The 22,840-nt window shown below is 46.6% G+C and overlaps 1 protein-coding gene across 4 annotated transcripts; it reads right to left on the bottom strand.

The window, feature by feature from the left end:
* Positions 1–1,636: 1,636 nt before the first annotated feature.
* On the bottom strand, positions 1,637–20,415 carry HEATR6 (HEAT repeat containing 6). Of its 4 annotated transcripts, XM_071575129.1 has the most exons (21): positions 20,407–20,415; positions 19,473–19,597; positions 16,477–16,584; positions 15,934–16,074; positions 14,701–14,816; positions 14,188–14,302; positions 13,857–13,958; positions 13,320–13,457; positions 12,240–12,532; positions 11,767–11,944; positions 11,283–11,489; positions 10,522–10,621; positions 9,968–10,317; positions 9,077–9,199; positions 8,455–8,541; positions 7,380–7,514; positions 6,154–6,276; positions 4,981–5,105; positions 3,700–3,796; positions 3,103–3,307; positions 1,637–2,648 (listed from the first exon to the last, which is right to left on the bottom strand). In XM_071575129.1, exons 2-21 carry the CDS (start codon positions 19,572–19,574, stop codon positions 2,098–2,100), a joined length of 3,396 nt encoding a protein of 1,131 aa, XP_071431230.1. In that variant the 5' UTR covers positions 19,575–19,597; positions 20,407–20,415; the 3' UTR covers positions 1,637–2,097. The 4 variants fall into 4 exon arrangements, with proteins under 4 accessions (XP_071431230.1, XP_071431229.1, XP_071431228.1 ...); XM_071575128.1 differs by lacking the exon at positions 20,407–20,415 and having other exon boundaries at positions 19,473–19,634; XM_071575127.1 differs by lacking the exons at positions 19,473–19,597; positions 20,407–20,415 and adding an exon at positions 17,516–17,722.
* Between the last annotated feature and the right edge of the window lie 2,425 nt (positions 20,416–22,840).

Below are 22,840 nucleotides of genomic sequence, written 5' to 3'. Positions count from 1 at the left end.
AGCTTGAATGTCCCTTGCCTCCATGGCTATAAATCATCCTGCATGTGATAAGGTAATTACCTTCTCCTTGGATCTATTCATAGGAAAACCTATAAAGTGCCTGGCTTGTAAACACAACAATAAAGAGGGAGCACAATAAAACCTTGGCCAGGGTGGGGAAGGTGCTGCCTTTCCCTGGCCCTGAGCACCTCGTGAGGACAGAGGCTGCATCCAACCCTGTGGCTCTCATTGGCAGCAAGCAGGTGGCACAGGCACACAGAGCCTACACTGCTCTGCCAGGATCCAAAAACAAACATCTGACCCTAAAGAGGCAGGTAAAATCATCACTGACCTCAGTTATCAGGCAGGAGAGCCCATCCCAGTGCTGCTCTGGCTCCTTCGGCTCTACACCCAGGAACAGCCACCAGCAGCAGAAGTAGCTGGGGGGGTAGAGGGGGTGTCCAGGGCCAGGCACAGCAGAACCCCATTAACTGAGCCAGGTCCCTACCCAGTGGCTTTTTCGTTTTTGCCCACAGAAATTAGGCCTCACCCTGCCCCCTCCACCTGTGTCTGCCCAGCAATGTCCCTGTGCCACACAGCTGCTTAGCCCTGATGGAAGGCAGGTGGTGAGATGTTTATCTCATCTTCAAAAGATGCTGGATGGCGTTAGTTCCACCAGCCAGAGCAAAAATCAGCTCTTGCCTCACTGGCAATGGGACAGATTTCTCCCAGAGGTAGAACGCAGCTGTGAAACACGGGCTTGGTTCAGGTGTGGGAGCTCAAAGATGAGTCCAGGCACAACTGCAGCAGCCAGAGAGGGAGCAAGTGCCACCTGAAGTGCAAATATAACACTTGAAGCCGAGCTGGGGGTGCTCCTGAGCCAGGATGGGGCCTCTGTCCCACCAGGGCCCAGCAGGAATGCTCAGCTCTGTCCCTCTTTTCCTCAGTCTCCATGACAGCCTTTCCCAGCACTCAGATAAGCCTGACCACACACCAGCTACTGGCAGGGCTGGTATGGCAGGAGAAGTCACCTCTGGCAGAGAGCTGGCCCCATCCATCCAGGGATAAAAGACTCCATTACTCCACAGGGTTTTGGATACTTGCAGCACTTGAGGCCTGTTGAAACCAGCAGTGAGAACGGAAGAACAAAGCAGATGAATTTTGTATCCCAAAGAGGTTTTATGGCAGGCAGGGCTTGCCCTGAGCTCTGTTCAAACATCCAGCCCGAGGTTAGGACAGCAGGCACTTAACTCTTGAGTGCCCCACAGCCCTGCTCATTCCTGGAGGCACTGATTTGTCCCCAGCAACATCACAAAGCTCAGTGCTCCCCCGGTATCAGCAGAGTAAGCACAAACACAGAGTAAGTAACACCAGCGGAAAGGAATGGAAGGGGACAGAACTCCAGAATCAGAAATGAACCCACAGGCTGTTTAGAACATCACTGCACCTCCCACAGATGTGCTTGAAGAGCCAAAATTCCAGCCTTACAGAACCTACTTTGTATTTTCTGGCTTACACAGCACAGAACCATCCACCCATAAACAGGGAATTTCGTGTTTTTGGAAGACAGGATGAGTGGAGGCAGCAGGGAGGCACAGGCCAGGTGTCTGACACTGGGAACGCAGAGAGGTAAAGGCAAAGGGTGTTTGCTCTGTGCTATTCTTCAAATATTGGCATATTTGGGTTTATTGCAGGAACACAAGAGTGACAACATTTGCAGCGCTCTGAAAAACAAAATTCTTCCAGCCCCCTCCTTCACAAACAGTTTCAGATCCTGCAGCAATAGGAACAAAATGCTTTGAGATAAGCTGAGGGAACCGGCTGCTTTATAAAAGAGTCAGGGAAGGAAAAGGCATTTGTTATCCAAGTGGTGACACTGTAACAGCAAAGTGCACAAACCAACCCCAAAGAAGGCAACTTCAGAGTTCACCAAACACAACAAAAAGAAATAATACAAAAATTAAGTTCTAGGGAATTTTTCATCAGGCATTACGAATAAGTTTGAAACAAAATATTTAGTATCAGCAGCAGGAAACTTTTCCTCTGGATGCCCTGTGTAGGGGAACACAGTTCAGTACTTCCTGTCGAAGTTTTGGTCACTGAAATGGGTGTTTCCTTCTAAGCCTCTGCTACTTCCGTGGCATTGGCGTGGTTTGTCAGGACATCCTCCAGGTATAGGGACACTCTCACCCTCGCCTTGCCACCCAGCTGTTTCTCTATCCCAGCGAGATGATCGATGGCTCCTTGCAATCCGCTCTCCCTCTCTCCCAAGTCCATGTATGTCCCCACATCGTTCTCCTCCCCTCCGGACCTCAGATACTGCAGGATGTAGGGTTTGATGGCCTCCCCGTGGTCCCTGATGGTTCCCCAGATGACAGGCAGGTCCGTGCTCTTTGCCAGCTGCAGCAAATGCAGCAGAGCCCGGCAGATCTGGGTCCTGAGGCTGGAGCTGTACTTGAACTCCAGGAAGTCCTCGGTGTCCTCACTCCTCTGCAAGGCCACCACCAAGGCACTCCAGATTTGGCAGAACTGCTCCGTGGAGCCATAGCATTCCCTCTTGCTCGGGATGGACAGAGCCATGGCTGACTTGATTCGGACTTTAAAGTTCTTGCAGGACTGGACCACTGAGGAGAGTGCACTGTATGCTTGCATGGTCCAAGGAGCCTCTCCTAAAAAAGAACAAACAAAAAACCCCAAAGCCACCTTTTTAATCAGCCAAAATATACAAAACTGTAATGTATCTCCTAAATATTTAATGGACTTCTATTGATTGTATTTATTGTGGTTTAAGTGAGAGAAACAGGTGTTAAGAAATTAATAATTAGTTTAAAAAGTTAATTTTCAGAAGTTTTCCATGAGGACAAGTGACATTTGGCATCTATTCACAGCTACAACCCCATCCTCATGCTCTTTTCTAACCTGACAGATCCAGCTGACCACAGTGGTTACACCTGTGCTGGCACTGGCAGGAGCTGAGCCTGTTTCTCTGGGAAGAGTTCTGGGAAAGCTCTGACAGCAACACCCAGCTCTGTTTGCCTCTTCTCCACCATGTTGGTACCAGAGATGATCTTACCAAAAGCACAGCTGCTGTGTGAGTGCAGAGCCAGGGGAGCAGGGACTCACCGAGAGGCAGGGCAGGGTTCCTGAACACATTCCCCAGTGCGTAACACGCGTTCCAGCGCACCTTCATGGTGGCCTCGCTCTGGATGGTGCCAATGAGGGCCTGGAGAGCCTCCTCGATGGCCTCCCTGAACCTGGGGTTGGCAATCTGGCAGGGCTGCAGGAAATGGAGCACATTCCCAAGAGCACGGACGGCATTGCTCTTTACCTGGAACACACACAGACACAAAAAACATCCTGGTTTTCAGGTTCTAGGCAGGGTTTGTTGAGCCTGTTATGAAATCATGCTCAGAGCCAACAAGGAGCACAGCTGGAATCACACTGGTGTCTTATCCTAAATGCCACCAGAAAGATCATTCATGGCAAATTGCCACAAATCAAACCAAAAATCCCTGCACTGTGAAAAGCACAATCAAATTGCCTGCAAGTCAAACAACACAGGAAACCTCCAAACACCACACCTCAAGGGAGGATGCTGAGCTGCAGCACACCCCATCTGTTGGGGCAAAGAGATCCAAAGAAACTAGTGCCTTTTTCCTTTTTAAACAAAAATGCAAGAGTTAACTACACCAACTCCACCTTCCTTCCCCTCAGTCCTACCTTGTCTCTGTCCTTGGACGCTTCTGTCGCAGACCGTAACAATTTCAGGAGCAGCAGATCAGAAAGTTCCTCCTGAAAGCTTTGTCCCATGGTTTGCCTGCAGGAGAATCATCCTGTGAACACCCAGCTCAGCTGATCCATCCCCAAAGATGTGCTACAACCCTTTATAAAGGCCCATGAACAAACAACCTTCACTCTTTAGAGGGCTAATATGTAAGGCAGACCTTTCTGCATGTGACCACTATGTTTATTAATTTAAAACCAAACTATCAATGCAAGAAAGCTGGTTAGCAATGGTTAAGTCTGTAATAAAAAACAGAGGGCAAGGAATTGCTCAGGGGCAATTCTGTAGCAGGAATATTTGATAACTATTTCTCCTGTTAAAAATGTAACAGTAGGTTGGGCTTCCTTCAGTCTTTGGCTCCAAGAAGGGTTAAATATTTATTAATTTTACTTCTGTGTTATGCTGAAAGTAAAGGAACCATGTCATTGCACCAAGAAATATAAAACTGAAAAGTAAACTTGGAATATATAGTCTCTCCTTAGTGCACAAGGAGGAACGGCTTCAAACTGAGTAGGTTTAGATCAGATGTTAGAAAAAAACTCTTTACTGTGAGGGTGGTGAAGCCCTGGCACAGGATGCCCAGGGAACCTGTGACTGCCCCATCCCTGGAAGTGTCCAAGGCCAGGTTGGACAGGGCTTGGAGCAACCTGGGATAGTGGGAGGTGTCCCTGCCCACAGCAGGGGGTGGAATGAGATGGGCTTCAAGGTTCCTTCCAACCGAAACCATTCCATGATTCTATTACATGATCCAGAACTAATGATTAAAACAGACTTAAACCCCGGCACCTTATGAGAACCCACCCCAGATGGATACAGAGTATTTACAATACAGCATCATACTCGATACACAGGCAAAGAGTGGTTAAAAAGAAGCATTCAAGCCAAATTTTGGTGCTTTTCTTTGATATTAAGTACCATGCAATCATTTAGGGTGGAAAAGTCTCCAATTCCCAAATTGTCACCCAGCCCAGAGCACTGAGTGCCACATCCAATCATTCCTTGGACACCTCCAGGGACGGGGACTCCAGCACCGCTCTGGACAGCCCCTTCCAATGCCTGACCACCCTTTCCACAAAGAAATTCCCCCTGATATCCAACATGAACCTCCCCTGGCACAGACTGAGGTTGTGTCCTCTTGCAGACCAGTACCCTGTGTCTCACACTCTGGGGACATGGGCACAGAGGTTTCACACAGAGGCCAAGGTGTCCTTACATACATGTTGATGATCAGAGTGTCTGTCAGGTTGCCCAGGGACCAGGCTGCCTTGGCACGGACGTTTGGAGACTTGTCATGGAGGGAATTCAGGATGGCATTTGCTGTGTCTGCCACAAACATCACGTCCTGTCAAAGCAAAAACTGCTGCAAAGTTAGAAAGTTTTCAAAATTCAGGTGATTTCTTTCATAACACATCCATTCTGGATTTTCTAGGGAAAATTATACATGCAGAGAGGCCAGCTCTGTTCATATGTTCTTTTTTAGGTGACATCTTTTAAGCTTACAAAGCTCTGTACAGCTTTGTCTGACCTAATTAACATCCCAAGCCTGAATGCTGACCAAGTCCACCACTCTTAGATAGCTGTTGCTAAAAGGCTTCAATATATTACTTAATTTCATTTGTGCTTTAGTTACTTTGGATTTTAACATAATTGCCTGGACTGCCAATCTTATACTCACCAAATCCCACTCTTAAAGTAATTGATTCTCCAAACTCCTTGTTGAGCTGCCTGTCTAATCTTCTCTTCTATGGCACCTTACATGGGCCTATGGTAAAGGATTTCTTTCAAAATATTTTGGAATCAAACCCCAAAGCATATTTTTTTGTGTTACTATCATTCATTTAAGGCCACATTGCAAAAACTACAGTCTTCCAGCTCAGCCAGGCTAAGATCTTTTTCTGTGGAAACAAACAGCAATTTTCTCCAAATAAGCTTTATTTCCTAGTTTCAAGCAAAACTGCTCCCTTCACATTAACAACTTGTTAAAACATAGAATCCTTAGGGTTGGAAAAGACCTGTATATGATGGAATCCAACAACTAAACTGCACAAAGCCCTGTAGAGCTGTTCCCTTTGGCTCAGCTCTACCTTGCCTCTTGCACCTGCTTTGTGCCAACATAACCACTCCAACTTCCATCCCTGAGAGCTTTGTAAGATCCTGATCTCCCTCCTTTTCCTCTCACTCACGAGGCCCTTTGGTTTCTGCTTCATCCACTTAAAGTAGCACTGGTTCTGCTCTCAAACAAAGAGCCAGAGCTGCTCTGGAGCCAGTAAGGAAAACTATAAATACACTACAGACCAGAAGTAAAACCAACTAATTTCAGAAGAATCCATGTTCCATGATCAAACCCTTTATAAAATGGCTCAGAAGAAGGGAAATAGGCCAGCTCTGACCTGCCTGAGGCAAGGGAAGAGGATGTAGACTCCCAGGGCACGTGCAGCAGCAGCTTTTATCAGGGGGTTCTCACTGTGGTTCAGGCCAAGCAGCAGCGTCACACACAGGATCTGATGGTCATCCTGCAACAGGGAGGGACTGAAGAGATCTCTGTCCCACAAAGACACACAAATACTCTGAAAAACCCTAACATGTGGATTCTAGAGGAGCTTCGACTCAGAGTGCAGCCTAAAGCAAATCCACTGGTGTTGCAGGATCCTACACAGGAAATGGGAATGCTTCCAGCAAAGAGGATCTTGTTGCTGTTAGGTAAGACCACAAAGGAAATCAAAATATTAACTATCATCCATCTGAGGTAAAACAGAGTGGATGAGTTGCTTTTTCCTTACTTCCCTCTTTTCCCCTCCATTAACCAGGACAGTCAGCCAGGGTAAGTTCATCCTGGGCAGGTTGTCAGTTCACCAGCCCATGACAAAGGGTCAGAGTGGGCACTGACTTGACCCCACTTGGCCACAGGGACAAGAGAGCGTATGGGATCAAAGTACAGGGGGATGAAGTACACTCTGTACTTGGAGACACCGGACAGAGAATTCCAGAGATACTGCTGGACTAGCAATTCCTGGGCAAATGAGATCTGGCAGAGCACTCCCCAGCAAGGGCACCGTGACACAGAAGGAGCTGCACAATGCAGGGGGGATCCACTGCCAAGGCTTTCATGTTTAAAAGCATATTTCATGTTGCAAAGGCAGAGTGAGGCCAACGCATTTGTTTGCCTCTGCCAGGACAATCACTGCAGGTTGGTGTTTTCAAAGCCAGCCAAGAGAAAAAAAACACTCATGTAAATGGGTGCACATCAGGCTGGGGCTGTTGGCTCAGCTGGCTCCTCAAGGAATTAACCAGCACAAAAATAATCCCTCACCCCTCCTTCATGCCATGAAATTCTTGTCCTCCATATCCTGTGCAACATCTCCAAGGCTGAGTATTCATGACAAGGCCACACAGGTTCTGTGACCAACAGTTTAATTGTTTTGACAGACTAATTACTCCCAACATTGCCTTTTCCAGCCTTCAATAATCACAATGTTCAGAATGTAAAAAAAAAATATTCTGGAAGGTTTCTTTACCCTCTTCTGTTACGTTTTAAAAGGCTTTACATTACTGTAATGTACTGAACAAGGACAAAGCCTCAAAGGTAAAAATACCATGTTTAAAGGTGTTTTGTTACCTGCAGAAGGCTGAAAGCTTCTGGCAAGATAGAGGACAGGGCATCACAGGCACTTGTCTGGAGAGTGGCATATGGAGAGTTCTGGAGAGTGCCAGGTAAAGGGCCATTCAACATCATCGTCCAGAAAGTCACAACCTACAGGAGAAGCAGCCAGGTTTACCCATTTAAACTCAGAAATGATGCCCAAGTTCTGTAACAGATTGTCTTAAAGCTTATTGTCTTCAACATATACTTTCAGCAGGGAGCATAATCACATGTGGAAGGGATTACAGTTGTTTGGAGCCCAAAATATTTGGCATTCAGAAACATTTTAAAGATATTGCAGTATTGCTATCAAGCAGTTGTTCACCAAGTTATGTTTGTTTTCTTCTCAAAGCCACATACACTCAGATTAAACTGCATTAGGTGGAGTTAAAACCCATTCCTGAATCCACACAGCTGGGTATTTTCATTTGCCTGACAATTTACACTCACAGCAAGTAACAGGAACCTGGTGCTACTGAACCTATTTCCTAACTTGTTGGCTCAAAACTCAGTATGAGCCAAGGAAATGTTTAAACTTGCCTTCTGTTCAGAGAAGCAAGACTTAAATAGGCCTGTGTTTCTAACTAGGATGACAATTCCTCAGCTTCTGCAAACTTCGGCAACCAAGAGCTCACAAATTTTTCTGAATTCACATATATTGTGACTTTGGCCACTCTTTCTCCACTTGTGAGCAGCCAGAAAATGCAGGTTGCAAATTCACCAGAACTCCAAAAATTTTATGCAGCAGTAATGACATTTGCAAAACTGGTGCTGTTTTTCCAGCTCTCTGATCTACAGCAGGCAGGAAGAAGTGGGAAGAGGAAAGGCAGAGAGGCAGGGCTAACAAAATGTAAAATAATGTCCTCCTGCCTATCGACAAAAACTGCCAAAATAATGCAGCAAGTGTACAAACATTGTTCATATCAGTATCTGTAAAGTCACTGGGTACTGAGTCCCTTCCTGCTTCCCTGCAACTGATTTATCCGTATCCACACCAGTGACTTGGCAGAGTCCAGGCAAGGAGCTCAGTGCAGTGGAATCTCATCCTTACCAGGCTGACTGGCACTCTCTGAGCAGGGGCAGTGGGTGAGTCGGGTTTGTACTGCTGCAGGACACCTGTGCCCAGCTCCTCCAGAAGCTGCAAAGAAGAAAAACAAGGAGGTCTTCATCAGGGATGACTCAAGGACCATGGAACTATAGCAACCTTCACCCAGAACTATCCTTACTCACCCAGGGAGCAAAAATAAAACATTCAGTACTGTTTAGGACTCTATTCTGTCCCTGCTAGTGAAGAAATTTGAGAAAAGCCTTTCTCACATAAGAAAGCTAGAAAAATTCAGCTAGGAAAATTGCTGCACAAAGATAAATGTCTTTGAGCTTTCCTTTGGGTGACAAAATACAGTCCTTGCACCAGCTGATGCTAAATCAGGGAAGGAGCAGTGTTGTAGTCCTTGAATTTCCCAAGCTTCCTGGTGACTCAGCAGAGCAAACAAATTCTGCTGAGACTTCAAGATTGAAAGCTGAAGGTGCATTTCTCAAAGTGTCAGGGTACTGCATTTCTACATCACACACAGAGATGCTTTAAATATTCATCACTACTCATCTGTATTTGCAACACACACTAAGATAAAATTCACTTGGTAAAGCAAAGTTGATGTGTCCTCTGCTCTTACTTTGGCTCCATGAAGCTGAATGGAGGGATCCATTTCTTCCATGCATCTGCAAGCCACTTCTCCAAGTTCTAGAAAATAGCTCTGAGCCATAGGGAAGTAACCTTTCACAAGAAGAGCCAACACCTAAACACAGACAAAAGAAATTCCATTCTCTTTTTTCCTCCTGTTAAACCAAAATACCCCAAATACACACTGAGAGGATGTTAATGGGCTAATCAACCTTGGGACCATATACTGAACTCTGATGTAATAGATACACCTTGCAGTACAACTTCTAAAATACCAGAGCTAATTAAAAACCTCCCTGTTCCATTATCTTGTTCAGAAAAGAGCCACAGAAGCACTATCAGGTAGCAACACTATGAATTATTTACTACATTATTTAGCTACAGTGAGGACTCCTGTAGCTAAAAAAAATTAGCAAGAGTGTAAGAGGAAGACATTCTGTACTTCCTGTAATATCACTGCTGCCTTCTGTTATCTGTGAAGCTCCATTTAACATATATTTATTGTTCCAGAAAGAGTGAGACTTCTCAGGAAGCATTTTGCAAAATCTTACTCTCTTCTGTGGTTACATGAGGAAAACAAGGCCAAGCCTCAACATTCAGTGGTACTCAAGCCAAACCAGCATCACTTCACAGTTCCCTGTCCTCTGACTGCAGGGCTCTTCCCCACTGTTTTCCAGCAAAACTTTGATTTAGATTCACTACAGAGAAGTTTGCATGGGGAGGACTCACAGTCTTCATCAGGTGCCAGCACACACAATCAAATATTTAAAAATAACGAAGATAAAAATCTCCCTGAGAGATCGTGGAGCAAAGAGAACCCACTACTGAGGTTTGGCTGCCAGGAGGCAGTTTGATATTGCACCGAGCTGCCTGTTCATCTCACCTGCAGGGATTCCAGTCGGAGGGGACACGGTTCATAAACGCTGGACAAGGATGGGAAGTTCGTGTCGCTGTCAGAACAGGAATCCTCTCTGGGCAGGATGATGATGGAAACACAGAGATGGAGCAGCCAGCATGGTTCACATCCTGCTGGATTTTCCAGAGGCTCCCCTTCTGAGGGGAGAGCTTTCCTCCACTGCTCAAAGGAATTGAAGCGCCGAGGGGTTGTGCTACCGCTGTTGTTCAGCCCTGAAGAGTTGGGCTGCTGCAAAAGTAACTGCACCTCTGGCAGAGGTGCTTGGACAGAAACTATTGCCCCTAATAATGTGAGGCTGGAAACTCGAACATTAACATCTGCAGGAGAAAACAGGGTGGGGAAAGAAAAAGCCAAAAAAACAGCCATTAAGTATCCTCAGACAAGACAGATTGTAACATATAAACATGTATCTATTGCTATTGAATTACGTATTTATGAAGCAGAGAGGAGGGGGGAAATCCATAGACTTGGCAATAACCAATGCTGAATGAAGACATAACATGCACTGAGAGATTGCAAACCTTTGTGACAGATGTAGGGCTTTATCTGGTTCCACACTCTTGTCAGCAGCCCAGGTTTTAATCGGCTATACGGTGCATTGGAAACCAAGTTTGCAAGGCACTGAAATACACAAAAGAACACACAAAAGAACACACATGGAGTGATGGTTACCCTGTCAGCCTGGACTCCAACAGCTTTGTTTTTACATTTGTAATTTAGGTCACTCAGACAGCTAATTATATGAGGGCACCTGAAAATAAATGCCCCCAATTATCTGCTGTGTGAAAACTGTTTACAAACTTGACTCCTAAGAACAAGGAGTGCAGTGGCATAAAGACAAGGAAATCTCAATATTCTGGGGAAAGATTTTTTTTATCCATTTGGATTCCAGTTTTAAAGTCAACGTGAGTCTTCAAAATTATTTCATAAATTCATTCAGCTCCAGAGACTACAGAAATGTAGAAACAACAGAATTGTGCTGAAGAGAAAATAAACACAGAGACTCTGGATGGGGCTCTAAGCAACCTGGTCTAGTGGAAGGTGTCCCTGCCCATGGCAGCAGGATTGGAATGAGATGATCTTTTAGGTGCCTTCCAACCCAAACCATTCTGGGACTCTATGACTCAACCAATGAAGCCTTGTGAGACAACAGTCTATTTCCCACCACCGCCTCAGTCCACAACAGCTACAACAGTTTTCCTCTGCAATCTTTCTTCAGGACCTCATCTACAGACTGACATCGCCTCTGGGGCAGCACCTGACACATTTACAATGCAGTTACCTTGATTATCTGTGTCAGTGTCTGAGAAGAAGACTCTGCCACCAGGGCCAGCAGCAGGCAGCGGTGCAGCTCCCGGATGCTGGAAGCAATAGTGACAGAGAAGGGAGTAAAAGCTCTCTTGTGATCATGGGCATCTTCAGCAACAGAAAGAAATTGCTTAGAACCTTCCAGGATGGCTGAGAGGACTTGAAGAGCACATGTACGGGTCTGAAATGATAAAATATTTCTGTTACTTCTTAACACCTCCCTTGTGCCAATGGAGAATATTTAAATTAAGGAAAATCTTTCCTCAGCAAGAGAAAATTCATCTCCAGCTATTTTGATCAGTACCAAACCAATTCTTTGTTTCCTATTTATTTGTTGTGGTACAGTGACCAAGCAACACAGATTCAGTAGCCAAATACTTACTGAAGGCCAGAGAAGACAACTCCTAAGTTTAATATGGGAGAAAACACAACAATTTTTGCACTCAGAAGTGTCTCACCTTTGGAGAAGGGTCCTTTAGAGCAATAGTCATCAGGGACACTGACTGGGGGCTGCCAATACCAGGGGCATCAGGAACAAATGCTGACCAGTAGCCATAAAGAACTTTTTTCTCTATTGATTTTATAGCAGAGAGGAAACAGGCCAGGGCCCCTTGACGAACATTGGCTTGGTAAGATCTTAAAAACAAACAAAAAGGTTAATGAAAACAGCAGGAAAAAATTATGGACTCCACCTCTTTCACTCGTATTAGTGGCTAGCTGTGAGACAAAAATATTTTAGACCAAGAACAGGAAGAGAAAGAACAAATTTACTTCCAAACAAATACAAATTACTGCCTTTCAATTTTCTTGTATCATCTCATAAATCAAAAAGGCAAATGATTTCCTCGGCAGTTTTGATAAGGAACAAAGCACAGGGATCCTGTGGAGGTGTAAGTATCTCATGTTTTATGTTTGTGGACACAACAATCACCTCACTTTGCTCTGTATTCCACCTTCAGCATCAGAATATTCCGACTCACTGCTGCTGATTCTCTTCCAGCCAGTGCAGTGTGAGGACAAGTGGTCCTTCCCAGCAGACACAGATGCAGCATCCGATGCACGAGGCCGAGGACCTGGACAAGGACTGTTCTGCACATCCCTCAAGTGCAACTTCAGCATGTCTGCTCCAAGGCCTGACTCATTTCCTGCATCCTCTGAATCTTCTCTTCCCTCTTCCCCAAACTCTCCCTTCTTTTGTTTTCCTTTGGACTTTTTTCTTCGGTTCTGTTTAAAGACAAAAATAGATTTTTTTTATATCTTTTCAAATAATACTTAGAGAGATGTGCAAAGGTTTTATAGCTGTAAATCTATGAGGAAAAGGTCTCATCTGAAAACAGAAGTAACTGCTAAACCAGAATACAACCAGAGTTTATAGAACAAATCATGCCCTCTGTATAGTATATCACCATCAGATTATACAGGTTTCTAAATGAGTTTTTATATGAGAGAACACTAAATACTTCTGTAGTTCTTTTGAACTTAAAGTAGGTATTCAACACCTAAAAACAAACAAATCAACAAGACTATACAACTATTCTGTCTAATGTCTTACAGATAATCAGTAATCCAAAATGTTTACAGGGTTAAAAAATAACCTGTGGAAGGATTAAGAAGAACAGATGAGGCAAGAAATCAGTCTTTAGATGAACTTGGCTTCCCTAAGAAAGAGTCAAAAGATTGTGCAAGTGTTAGGAGAGAAAATATAACTTATAAAATCAAATCTTTGGCTGGTTGGTACCCATCAATCCTGTGCCTGCAGGCCAGGAATTCTTGGCTATGGATGAGTAACTGTTAAACACAGCTTAACCCAGGAAAGCCAATCTCTGCAGAGCTGTTTGTTCGCATCATCTGAGTTTACAAAGCAGTTTTATTCAGTGCAGAATTTATAATCAATACCTTTAAAGCAAGGAATTAAATTTATCACATGCTCAGAACATAAAGAGCCATCTTCATGACAGCTAACACACAACCACAACAAACATGCTGTACAATCAGGATCATCCCAACTTACCCCTGTCTGCTTAAAGGTGGCTGGTTCTGCCTGTTCCTGTTTGACAGGTGACCTTTTATCATACTGGGGTAAGGGAGCAGGATACAATGCTGGGGGCACCTCTATGCTCAGTCCTGGCAGCCCATGGAACATGCATTTCTGCAGCAGGAACACAAATGTCAGTGTTCTATCCCTTCTTGGTGCACAAAGATTTACTGTTTATTTACTCAGGTGTTCATTAACTTTCAGTTGGGCTTGAGCTTTTTCCCCCACGTCCTGCCTCACCCCATACTGAACAGCCACACAACATCTGACACTCAACTACATTTAGGAAGATTTTAAGCAGGTCCAAAAAAACAAGCTTCCCATCTTTCTCTCACACCTTTCTGCAGTTCAGATGCTGTGAGGGAAACACAATGTCTTTATATCTCACACTCCATCTCCCCCTACGCTTAGGCTACTCTGCTCCCTCTTGCTTATCTTCTACTGTTTCCCACTTAACAACATCTAAAACCTTCCAGCATCTGCCTCTTTCTCAAGGTAGATTTAAGTATTTACCTTTAATACTGCAAGAAGAGCTCCAATTTGGTCAGTTTGCATTAGTTTCATCTTCCCACCATTGAGAAGCGACTGGAGACCTTTCAGTGCATTTTGCAGTAACTGAAAACACAGAATTACTTATTTTCCTTCTCAAAATGCTGAATGTTCACGTTTACAGTAACTTCTAGGCAATTCCAGTTTCACTCAGCATAACTGCTCGGACAGTAATATAATAAAAAAATTATAGACTGTTTAAGCAAAATCTCCATTGACAACATTCCAAACTCCATATATTCCAGCAGCACAATTTCCTAATTACATTATTTTAGACAATTAGACTCACACTTACCATGCAAAAAGTGATATCATCTACATCAGAGGTTTTTGAAGACTGTAGAACGTTTAGAAAAGTTTGAAAACAGGTACTTCTATAGGGCTCATCCAAGTATGGCTGTCCAGGCACACTAAAATTAGAGCAGAAGTAGACAAAAGGTTGTTTACAGTCTGTCCACAGGTTCATGAAGTTACACAAAATCAGATCAAAGCCCTCTGTTAGCCTGAAGAGCCTCAGATGGATGGATGGATGGCTCTGAAAGGGATCAGCTCTATCACAGAGAGGACAGAAGGAAACCTCTGTGTGAAGAATCACTGCAGGGACCAGACAGCACAACACCATTTCTTCTCTTCCCTAAACTCATCTCCATAACATTATTTCTGGAGAACTGGGAGTTCATTGTTTTATGCACAGATGATATTTTGGAGCACTAAAGCCGTACATTTCAAATTCATGCCAGATACACTTTGCTGGCCTTGTGCTGGCAGATGTACACCCTGTAAACCACCCAGAAAGGTCTGTACCCACCTGAGACACAGGTTTGCCATGCTGCGCACTGCTGCTCTCCTGAGCTCCACATCTGGCTGAGCAGGGTCACTGAACTGCACCAGGAGCCCAGTCCCGCCCAGCAGATCCGGAAGATACTGAAATAAACCACCAAAAGCCATTAGGGGTCAGTGCCCTTCCCTCAGTCTCCTGGTTCTTGTGTTTGGTAGCTAAACATGGTGGTGGTTGGACTCTGGCTGGACACCAGGTGCCCACCAAAGCTGCTCCATCACTCCTTAACTGGACAGTGGAGAGAAAATGTAAGGAAAGCCTCATGAGTTGAAATAAGAGCAGGGAGAGGTCACTCACCAATCACCACCACGGGCAAAGCAGACTTGACTTAGGGAATTAGTTGAATTTATTAACAATCAAAATCAGAGCAGGCTAATGAGAAGTAAAACAAAGCCCAAAAATTGTCAGCTGGAATTTCCAGTTCCAGAGACAAATTATGCTTATAAAAATGGCATGAAACTCCTTATTTCTAAATTCTCTTATTTAAGAAAGGATTGAGTGTGAGCACAATTCAGCTGAGTCCCAGTTTATGCTCTTCCCAGACATGAAGCTGAGCTAGGAACAACTGCTGCACCAAACTGCTGCTGTTCATGGGCTACAAACCCACACAAGCTGGCAGCTCCAAAACTGTGAGCATCACCACCACAGAGACTGCTCTGCAAGCTGCCACAAGCTGGTGACAGCAGGAGAATTCAGCATTTCAAGCACTGTCACACTGCAGCAACAAGGAGCTTCACACGGGATTGATACCTGAGAGTATCCACTTTGAAACGGCTCTGAGCCCACTGCACAATAAACACCTGATCTGGTTACAGGATTCATTTCAGGATCCCCAATGGAGCCTGTGGAGTAATGTGCAATTTGAAGCGTTCCGTGTTCTTCCTGCCTGATACCCAGGATGGTTATTCTGCAGACTAAGTCTGTGCCCTTCTTTAAGGGCTAAGGCCAGGTAATGATTGTCCCTTTACCTGCAGGTATAGAGGTATCCCACATGGGAAGAATCTTGTTCTCTCTTGATGATTAGTATACACACCTGAAGTTCAACCTTCTCATAAATATCCATCACTTCTTAAATGGGAACTAAGCATAAAAGGTAATATAATTTGAGAACTTTATTATATTTTTTTCTTGAATGAAATAGAAGGGGAAACAGCAATGATGCAAATATTTTTGTTGCTATTTTCTCTTAGTTTATAAACTCACCTTCTGACATTTAGGTCCATTATTGTAAAAAAGAGCTGCTAAGGCTTGCAGAATTTCGACATGTGTCCAGGAGCTGCACTGTTTCAGAGCAGAGATGCAGTAGGAGAGAAGGAAATTCAAGCTCTGCTCATCAACCATCACCTGTCGTAACAGAAAAGGACTGTGGTCAAGATAAACATCATCATGTACTGCTGGAGTCAATAAACCCAGAGATATTGGTCACAGTCTGGGGTGATCTGGCTGTTGAAATCACACACAGCACAGAATCAGCTGACACTTAAGGATAAATCGGCACAAGTGTCCTAAGACCAAGGGCATTTCCAATGGTGAATCACTTCTGAGACTTGGTTTTACATAAGGAATCATGCTAGAGTCAGATCAGTACCTCAGCCAGGAATAAATAAGTAATACAGTGAAAATCCAATAAACTTTGACTGAAGATTGGCTCCACAGCTCTGGAAAAAGACAGAGGCTCTCCTGGCTTAGTGGGGGATCAGGAGCCAGGACACAGGGAAAGGAGGGACAAGACCAAACTTTTCCTACCTGATATCTGTTAAGTAAGTGATGGATAAGCTGGCAAACTTTGCTGACAAGATGCTCCTGATCAAGGGAAACCAGCTGACAGGCTTGGACAAGCAGAGCACAAACATCCTGCAAAAGAAAGCCTCAGTTTATTATTTAAGGACTACAAAGCCAGGGTGGAAACCACATCATCAGCTCAGGCTTTGATCATACAGACAGTTCTGTGTGTGGGCACCACTGACACCAGTAAAGTGAAATGAATGGAAGTCAATCTCACGAGCTGCCCCTCATTTACCCACAGACCTTCATCCCGATGCAGGGATATGGTGACATGGATTCAGGCTGCAGGAATGCTGCTTAAGCAACACCACTTAACCATGGGAGCAAAACAAAGTCAACAATAAGGCTAAAAAAATATATCAAGTTAGATTGAGAAAAAGAAGAGCACTGTCCAAAAATCAATTAATTCCAAAGTAAGTCTGCTTTGGAATTAAAATGAAGACGAACCAGTAAGTCAGTGTAATAACGAAGTACCACTTGTTCCCTCCAGAGCAGCATCCATTCTGCACAGCTACAGTGCTCAGTTTTGAAAGGCCTGCTTTAAGGCCTAAAAAGTTTTTATTTTTTCAATGCCGGACCACGAAAATTGCCAAGTCCCCGTGCCCACAGTCCCACCTACTGGTGTCACCCACCAGCTTCACCCGCAGGGCTTGGGCACAAGGGCGGCAGAGCTCAGAGCCACAGGGCGGGGTGGGGAGGGCTGGAAAAACGTGGAAGAGAGAACAAGGAGCGTGGAAGGCCTGCAGGAACATCCCCGACACAGCGGAGGGGCCGTGGGGAGGGACCCGCGGGGCTCCTGCGCGGGGACACTGCGGGGGTCTCCACGCGGGGAAAACACCCGCCTGCCCACTCCCTTCGGGGCGCCACCCATGCGTGTCCCAAACGCCGGCACACCCCGCGACACGTGGGAGCGACTCTTCCTCCTTCTCCTCCTCCTCCCCAGCGCGCACATCCCCGCGGGCGGCCCCGCCGTGTCCCGGCCGCGCTCCCCCCGCGGTACCTGCGGCGCGGGCGCGGGCGCGGGCTCGGGCCCGCAGCTCTCGGAGATGAGCTGGTCGAAGAGCAGGTGCAGCTCGGTGCGGTCGGGCCGCGGCCGCGGGGGCCCGAGCCGTGCCAGGCACCGCCCGAACGCGCCACCCGGCCCCGGCTCCCCCGGCCCCGGCCCCGGCCCCGGCTCGCCCGGCCCCGCTGCCGCCATCGCCGCCGCCCCGCCCGCAACGCTATGGCAACGGGAGCCTTTCCGGGGCCGGGCGGCGGCTACGGCGGCCGGGAGGGACCGGGAACGGGCATGGGGATGGGGACGGGCCCGCAGCAGGTGGCGGTGCCCGCCCGTCTTTGGGACAGCCCGCCTTTGAGGGGACAGCCCGCCCATGGGGGGACACCGCGCCCTTTGCACATCCCACCCTTGGGACACCACGCCTTTGGGACACCCCACCGTTGGGACACCCCGCCCAGGCACCAGGCCCTGGGCATGCGGGTGTTGGTTTGGAAATGACATCGATTGTACAACCAGTTTCACTCAGGTTGGGAAAGGGCAGTCGAGTTGAACTGTTCCCCCAGCACTGTGAAGTCCATCGCTAAACAACGTCCCCAAGCACCGCATCCACACGGCTGTTCGATCCCTGCAGCAGTGGGGACTCCATCCCTGCCTGTGCCAAGGCTGGACACCCTTTCCATGAAGAATTGTTCCTGATATCCAACCAAAGCTGCCCCCAGTGTGGAGAATGTGCTGGCTGTAACCCAAAATCAGACACAGGCCATGGCTGCTCCTGTCCCACACGCCTGTCCCAGGTCTATCCATACCTGGTTCAGGCACAGACACGTGACTTCCGTGTAGGTAACACACTAGTGAGGTGGTGCTGGGCCTAACGCAGCAGAGGATGGCAGCAGCATCCTGTCTCTACCTTAGCCATGATCAGAAAGACCAAACTCCTCCTACTCTACTGTATTTATAGTTGCTTATATGTCAGAATATGGTATGGAATACCATTGGCCAGTAGAAGTCAGCTGAGCTGGCCTAACCCAGCTGGAGTCAGCTGATAATCTAAGGTCTACTCCGAAAACTAGAGCCTAAATTTAGGCCTAGCTAAACCCAGGACTGACCACTGCCAACACTGGATCCCTATCCCCTGGGAATGAACAGGAGGGCTCCATTGCCAGGACATGATGTCCTCTCCTTCCATGTCACAACCAGGCAAAGCCTTACCCCTGGTTTGCCTTCCTTCCATTTCCTTATCACAGTGACCACCTTGAGTAAGAAAAGTACATGCTGTGCCACCAGTGCCATGGCTTTGCTGTCCTTCTGTGCCCTGGGCTGGCTGTTAATGACTAATTGCTCTACTCCCTACCTTTATCAACCCATCTATCCTTAATTGGATCCTCAAAAGTCCCTAACTTTCCTGCAAGGCAGGCACAGGGAAACACAACCCAGAGAAAGCCCCAAGCAGGTTATTACAGTGCAAGGATGGCTTTAGAGAGGTGTGTCAGCCCAGCTTGCACATGGCTCCAGGGGGAGCAGCTGCTGGAGATCCTGTGAGTGCTCTGAGAGGCAGCATAAAAAGCAGATGTGGCCACTTTCACTGTTAGTTTGAGATTTTAAATCCAGGAATGTCGCTGTTACCTCTCCAATTTCTCTACACTTAAATTCTTACCAAACCCACAGTCAGGGGCCTTTTTTTGGTTTTGTTCTTTTTACCACCATTTTATTTTGTGATTTATTATTTTTCAAACTTCTCAATACATATTTATAGCTCTTCCTTTCTTCTTGTCCTGTTTTTGAAACTGCTGAAATGTGCATTGTGACACAATGTCTCACTCTGTGAGGCCCCAATAAATCTGTGACTGACACCACAGCATATGTTAAAAAGTTGTGGGTTTGGAAATAAATCCACTGAAGCCACTGATGTTACACCAAGACACATTTTACCAGCATCTGGCAATACTCCAGGTTTACTCACCCCTTCAAACCCCCAAACTGCAGCTTCCAGCAGTGGCCATGAGGGAAAATTGCACAAGTCCTCCACTGTTAAACATGCTCTGCTACTATCATGCAAATACATCTGGTTCAGCAGCTCGAAGCAGACTTCAAAGGACAGAGAAGTCATTAGAATCACAGTTCAAAGAAAAAAGTGAGCAGCTGGTCTAGGCCATCTGGTAGGGGACATAAAACGGTCTCTTTCTTCCCCTGTCAGTCTATGAAATTTTCATTAATTGTAGGAACATCTTCCAACATTAACCAACATCATATTGTTAAAAATGTAAGTCTTAATAAATCATCAAAACTGATGTCTTAGGGAAGCAAGGAAGCTTCAGTCTGCTGGGGTCTTCCTGCCCCCATAGGACACCGTGTTGTAATTACAATTTTAGGTTGGTGTTTTCAAAGCAAATTAGTGGGAATTGGACTCCTCAGCTCCTTTGAAAGCCTCAGGGAAGAATGTGGACAGGGTGGTTCCCCAAACTGCAGAGGAATCTCCTTCTCTATTGATTTCAGGAGTCACCTCTGGCTTAAAAACACAAGGGTCCTCCTGGGCTGCATCGCTTGGGCTGGGTCCCACCTGCCGTGACCCTGCTGGGGTGGGGGCTCAGCCTCAGGACAGCTGAGCCCCAGACAGACCAGGGGAAGCTGGAACAACCCCCAGCCTCCCTGCATCTCCCAGCAAGCACCCCATCCAAGAGGAATTCTGGCTTTGGTGGGGACAGCACAGCTCAGCACAATCTGTCTATTGGCTGCTCTGATCTCAGGGTCCCCAGGAGCTCCTGGAAATTGATATCCCTGTTGAATATATGGATGACTTCCTTGAAATTCAGGCAGCTGGTTTGATAATGTGGAGACAGTACCAAGGGGAAGCCAAACTGAACAGGAGCCACAGGAGGGCTCCAGGGCACAGGTACCTGCAGAACCTGAAAAAGTGGTGACCTGGAGCTGCTGTGGCTCTCTTGGCCTCCTCCTCGCCTTTCACATTCCTCAGCGGTGCCTCTTCCTGAAAAGGCAAAATAGAGAGAGTTCATCTTAACCTGATCACTCGGAGAGCACAACAGGCCCAAAACTCTGAGGGGAATTTTGGGGGCTTTAGTCCCAGGTTTTCCTGGATGCCTGCTCTGTCAGTCCTGCCTTTGTTCCTCTTTCCTGTGACTGTCCAAATTTACTGACTTTTCACTTCCTATCAGGAGCACTTCAAAGCAGATGAGAAACACCTGGACCTAAAAAAATCCCGATCCTCTGAGGTGCTCACATATCAGGGAAGTGCATGTGGGTGCACAGGCTGCCTGCAGAGCCTCTCCATGGGTTACAGACCAGTGTCCCAAAGTGTGCTGATTCTCAGGTGACTTGTTCAGGTTAGAGCAGCAGAACAACCATGCTGGGAACAGAAAGATCAGCAACACTCCGTGCCCCAGACCTGAGAGAAGGGTGAAGACTGTTCCAGGGAGCCTGAGGGGTACCTGCAAAGGAGCACACACAGGTTCTCCATCCCTGTGAGGGGGATTAAGCCAGTGCCCCTGCCAGCAGCACACTCCACATTTCCCACTCTCCAAAGACATGTGCAAATTCAGCCCCTAGTACTTGGCTGGTGTCTCCCACTGCCTTCCCAGCTGTTTTTCCAAGCTCTGGGCCAGCTGATGGGACAAATAGCACTGGCTCCAGCCTTGTTTGCCACTGAACAACAGACACAAATACTTGAAATACTTTCCTAATCTCATTTTCTCATGCAAACAACTGCAGGGATGTAATCCACAGGCCATGGGAGTTTGAGAAGGGAAGGACCCAGCCAGGGAGCATCCACAGCCCCCTGAGCCCACCACAGGAAGGTACCTGTGTTCACACCCTCCCCAAGCTGGATCCTCGATCTGGGTGGAGGTGCCCTGATGATTTGGCTAATGAGGATAATTCCCCCCTTGCAAGGAGGGCCATTGAAATTCCATGGAAACACCTGTGGGCTGGGGTCACCAGTCCTCCTGGTAAGGGGGCTTAGGGATTCCCAAGGTGTTTTTCCTGGAAGGACTACTGGCTTTATTTGACTGTGTGCTGGGATTGCTGCTGGATCTGCTGAGGGAGATTTTGGAAACCCTCCTGCTGCCCTCTCCTGGGCTTTGTCTCCCCTGAGCTGGCAGAGGCTGGGATGTTTCCATGCCTGCCTTCTCCAGGAGATGGTGGGGACTCAGGGGACACCGGAGAAGCCTGGCTGGGGTGGCAGCAGAGCCTGTAAACACCTCCCTCTCTGTACAAAATAGCACAGACCTGCTTTTTTAGTCTATACCTAAATCTGTTTTCATCCATGGTGTGTTTACAGAAGAGATGCATTCAATTAACACAGAAAACCAACTTACCCAGCCTAAAAGCAGTGCAGGAGCAGGGGCTGCCCTCCTTACCAGGGGGCTGGATCCCCAGGAAGCTCCATGAGCCTTTGGGAAGCTGCTACAGCAGAGCAGGGACCGTGGGACCCAAAACCGCAGTGACCTGCTGGGAGCTGGAGTGTGCTCTGCCAGCACCCTGCCAGGGATGCACACCAAACATGAGCTAATCTGGACAAAAATAGGAGTGAAATCATAATTCAGATGCATAATTCATGTGCATAATTTTGTCTTTGCTGTATATTCTCCCAGGATGTATTCTAGAAACTGCTTGCTTTCCCCTCCCCTCTCCTGTCCTTCCAAAAAGTGCCATAGATGCAAATCATTGGAGGCAGCAAGAGGTAGTAGCTTTGCTGGGTAACCAAATGAATGCTATATTTGTCTGAGTTTCTAGCCTACATCTTGGCAAGTGATGCAGTTTGAAGCTGGTGGATAGACACACAGCCTTGTGATAATCACAGGATTTTAATTGCTTTCATTGTGAGCCCTGGCTACTGATTGTATCTGCACAGAAAACTGTAACAGTTTGCACTTGCAAATGCTAAAAATGTTAAACAATAATGGCAATTAAGAGATAATTATAGTTATTCTGAAGGAAGGATTATAGTTAAGACTCCAAGAAGACATCCCAAACGAGCAGAAAGTGTTGCCCTGTTTACTGCACAGACTTCAAGCTGCTTTTTCTATGATGAGACATCCACCAGATTTAATTGCTTAATGATTTTCTATAAAATATTTAAGCACCACGGTATCTTTAGCCAGCCCAGGCTCTGACTGAACTGTGCGTATCAATCAGAGGCAACGACCAAGCCCTGGCCTGGCACCCGTTTGCTGAGTCACCCAACACTTTTCCTCTGCTAATGACAACAGAGAACAGCTCCAGGGACCCCCTGCCAGCACCCCTGGGTGGGAACCCTGCTGGAAGGGACCACATAGGTGCCATCCCTCGGTCCCCCTGCAAGCCGCAGTTTCAGAG

This window comes from Pithys albifrons, chromosome 21, assembly GCF_047495875.1.
Source record: "Pithys albifrons albifrons isolate INPA30051 chromosome 21, PitAlb_v1, whole genome shotgun sequence".
NCBI lineage: Eukaryota > Metazoa > Chordata > Aves > Passeriformes > Thamnophilidae > Pithys > Pithys albifrons.
This window is presented reverse-complemented; position numbering and strand designations above follow the sequence as displayed.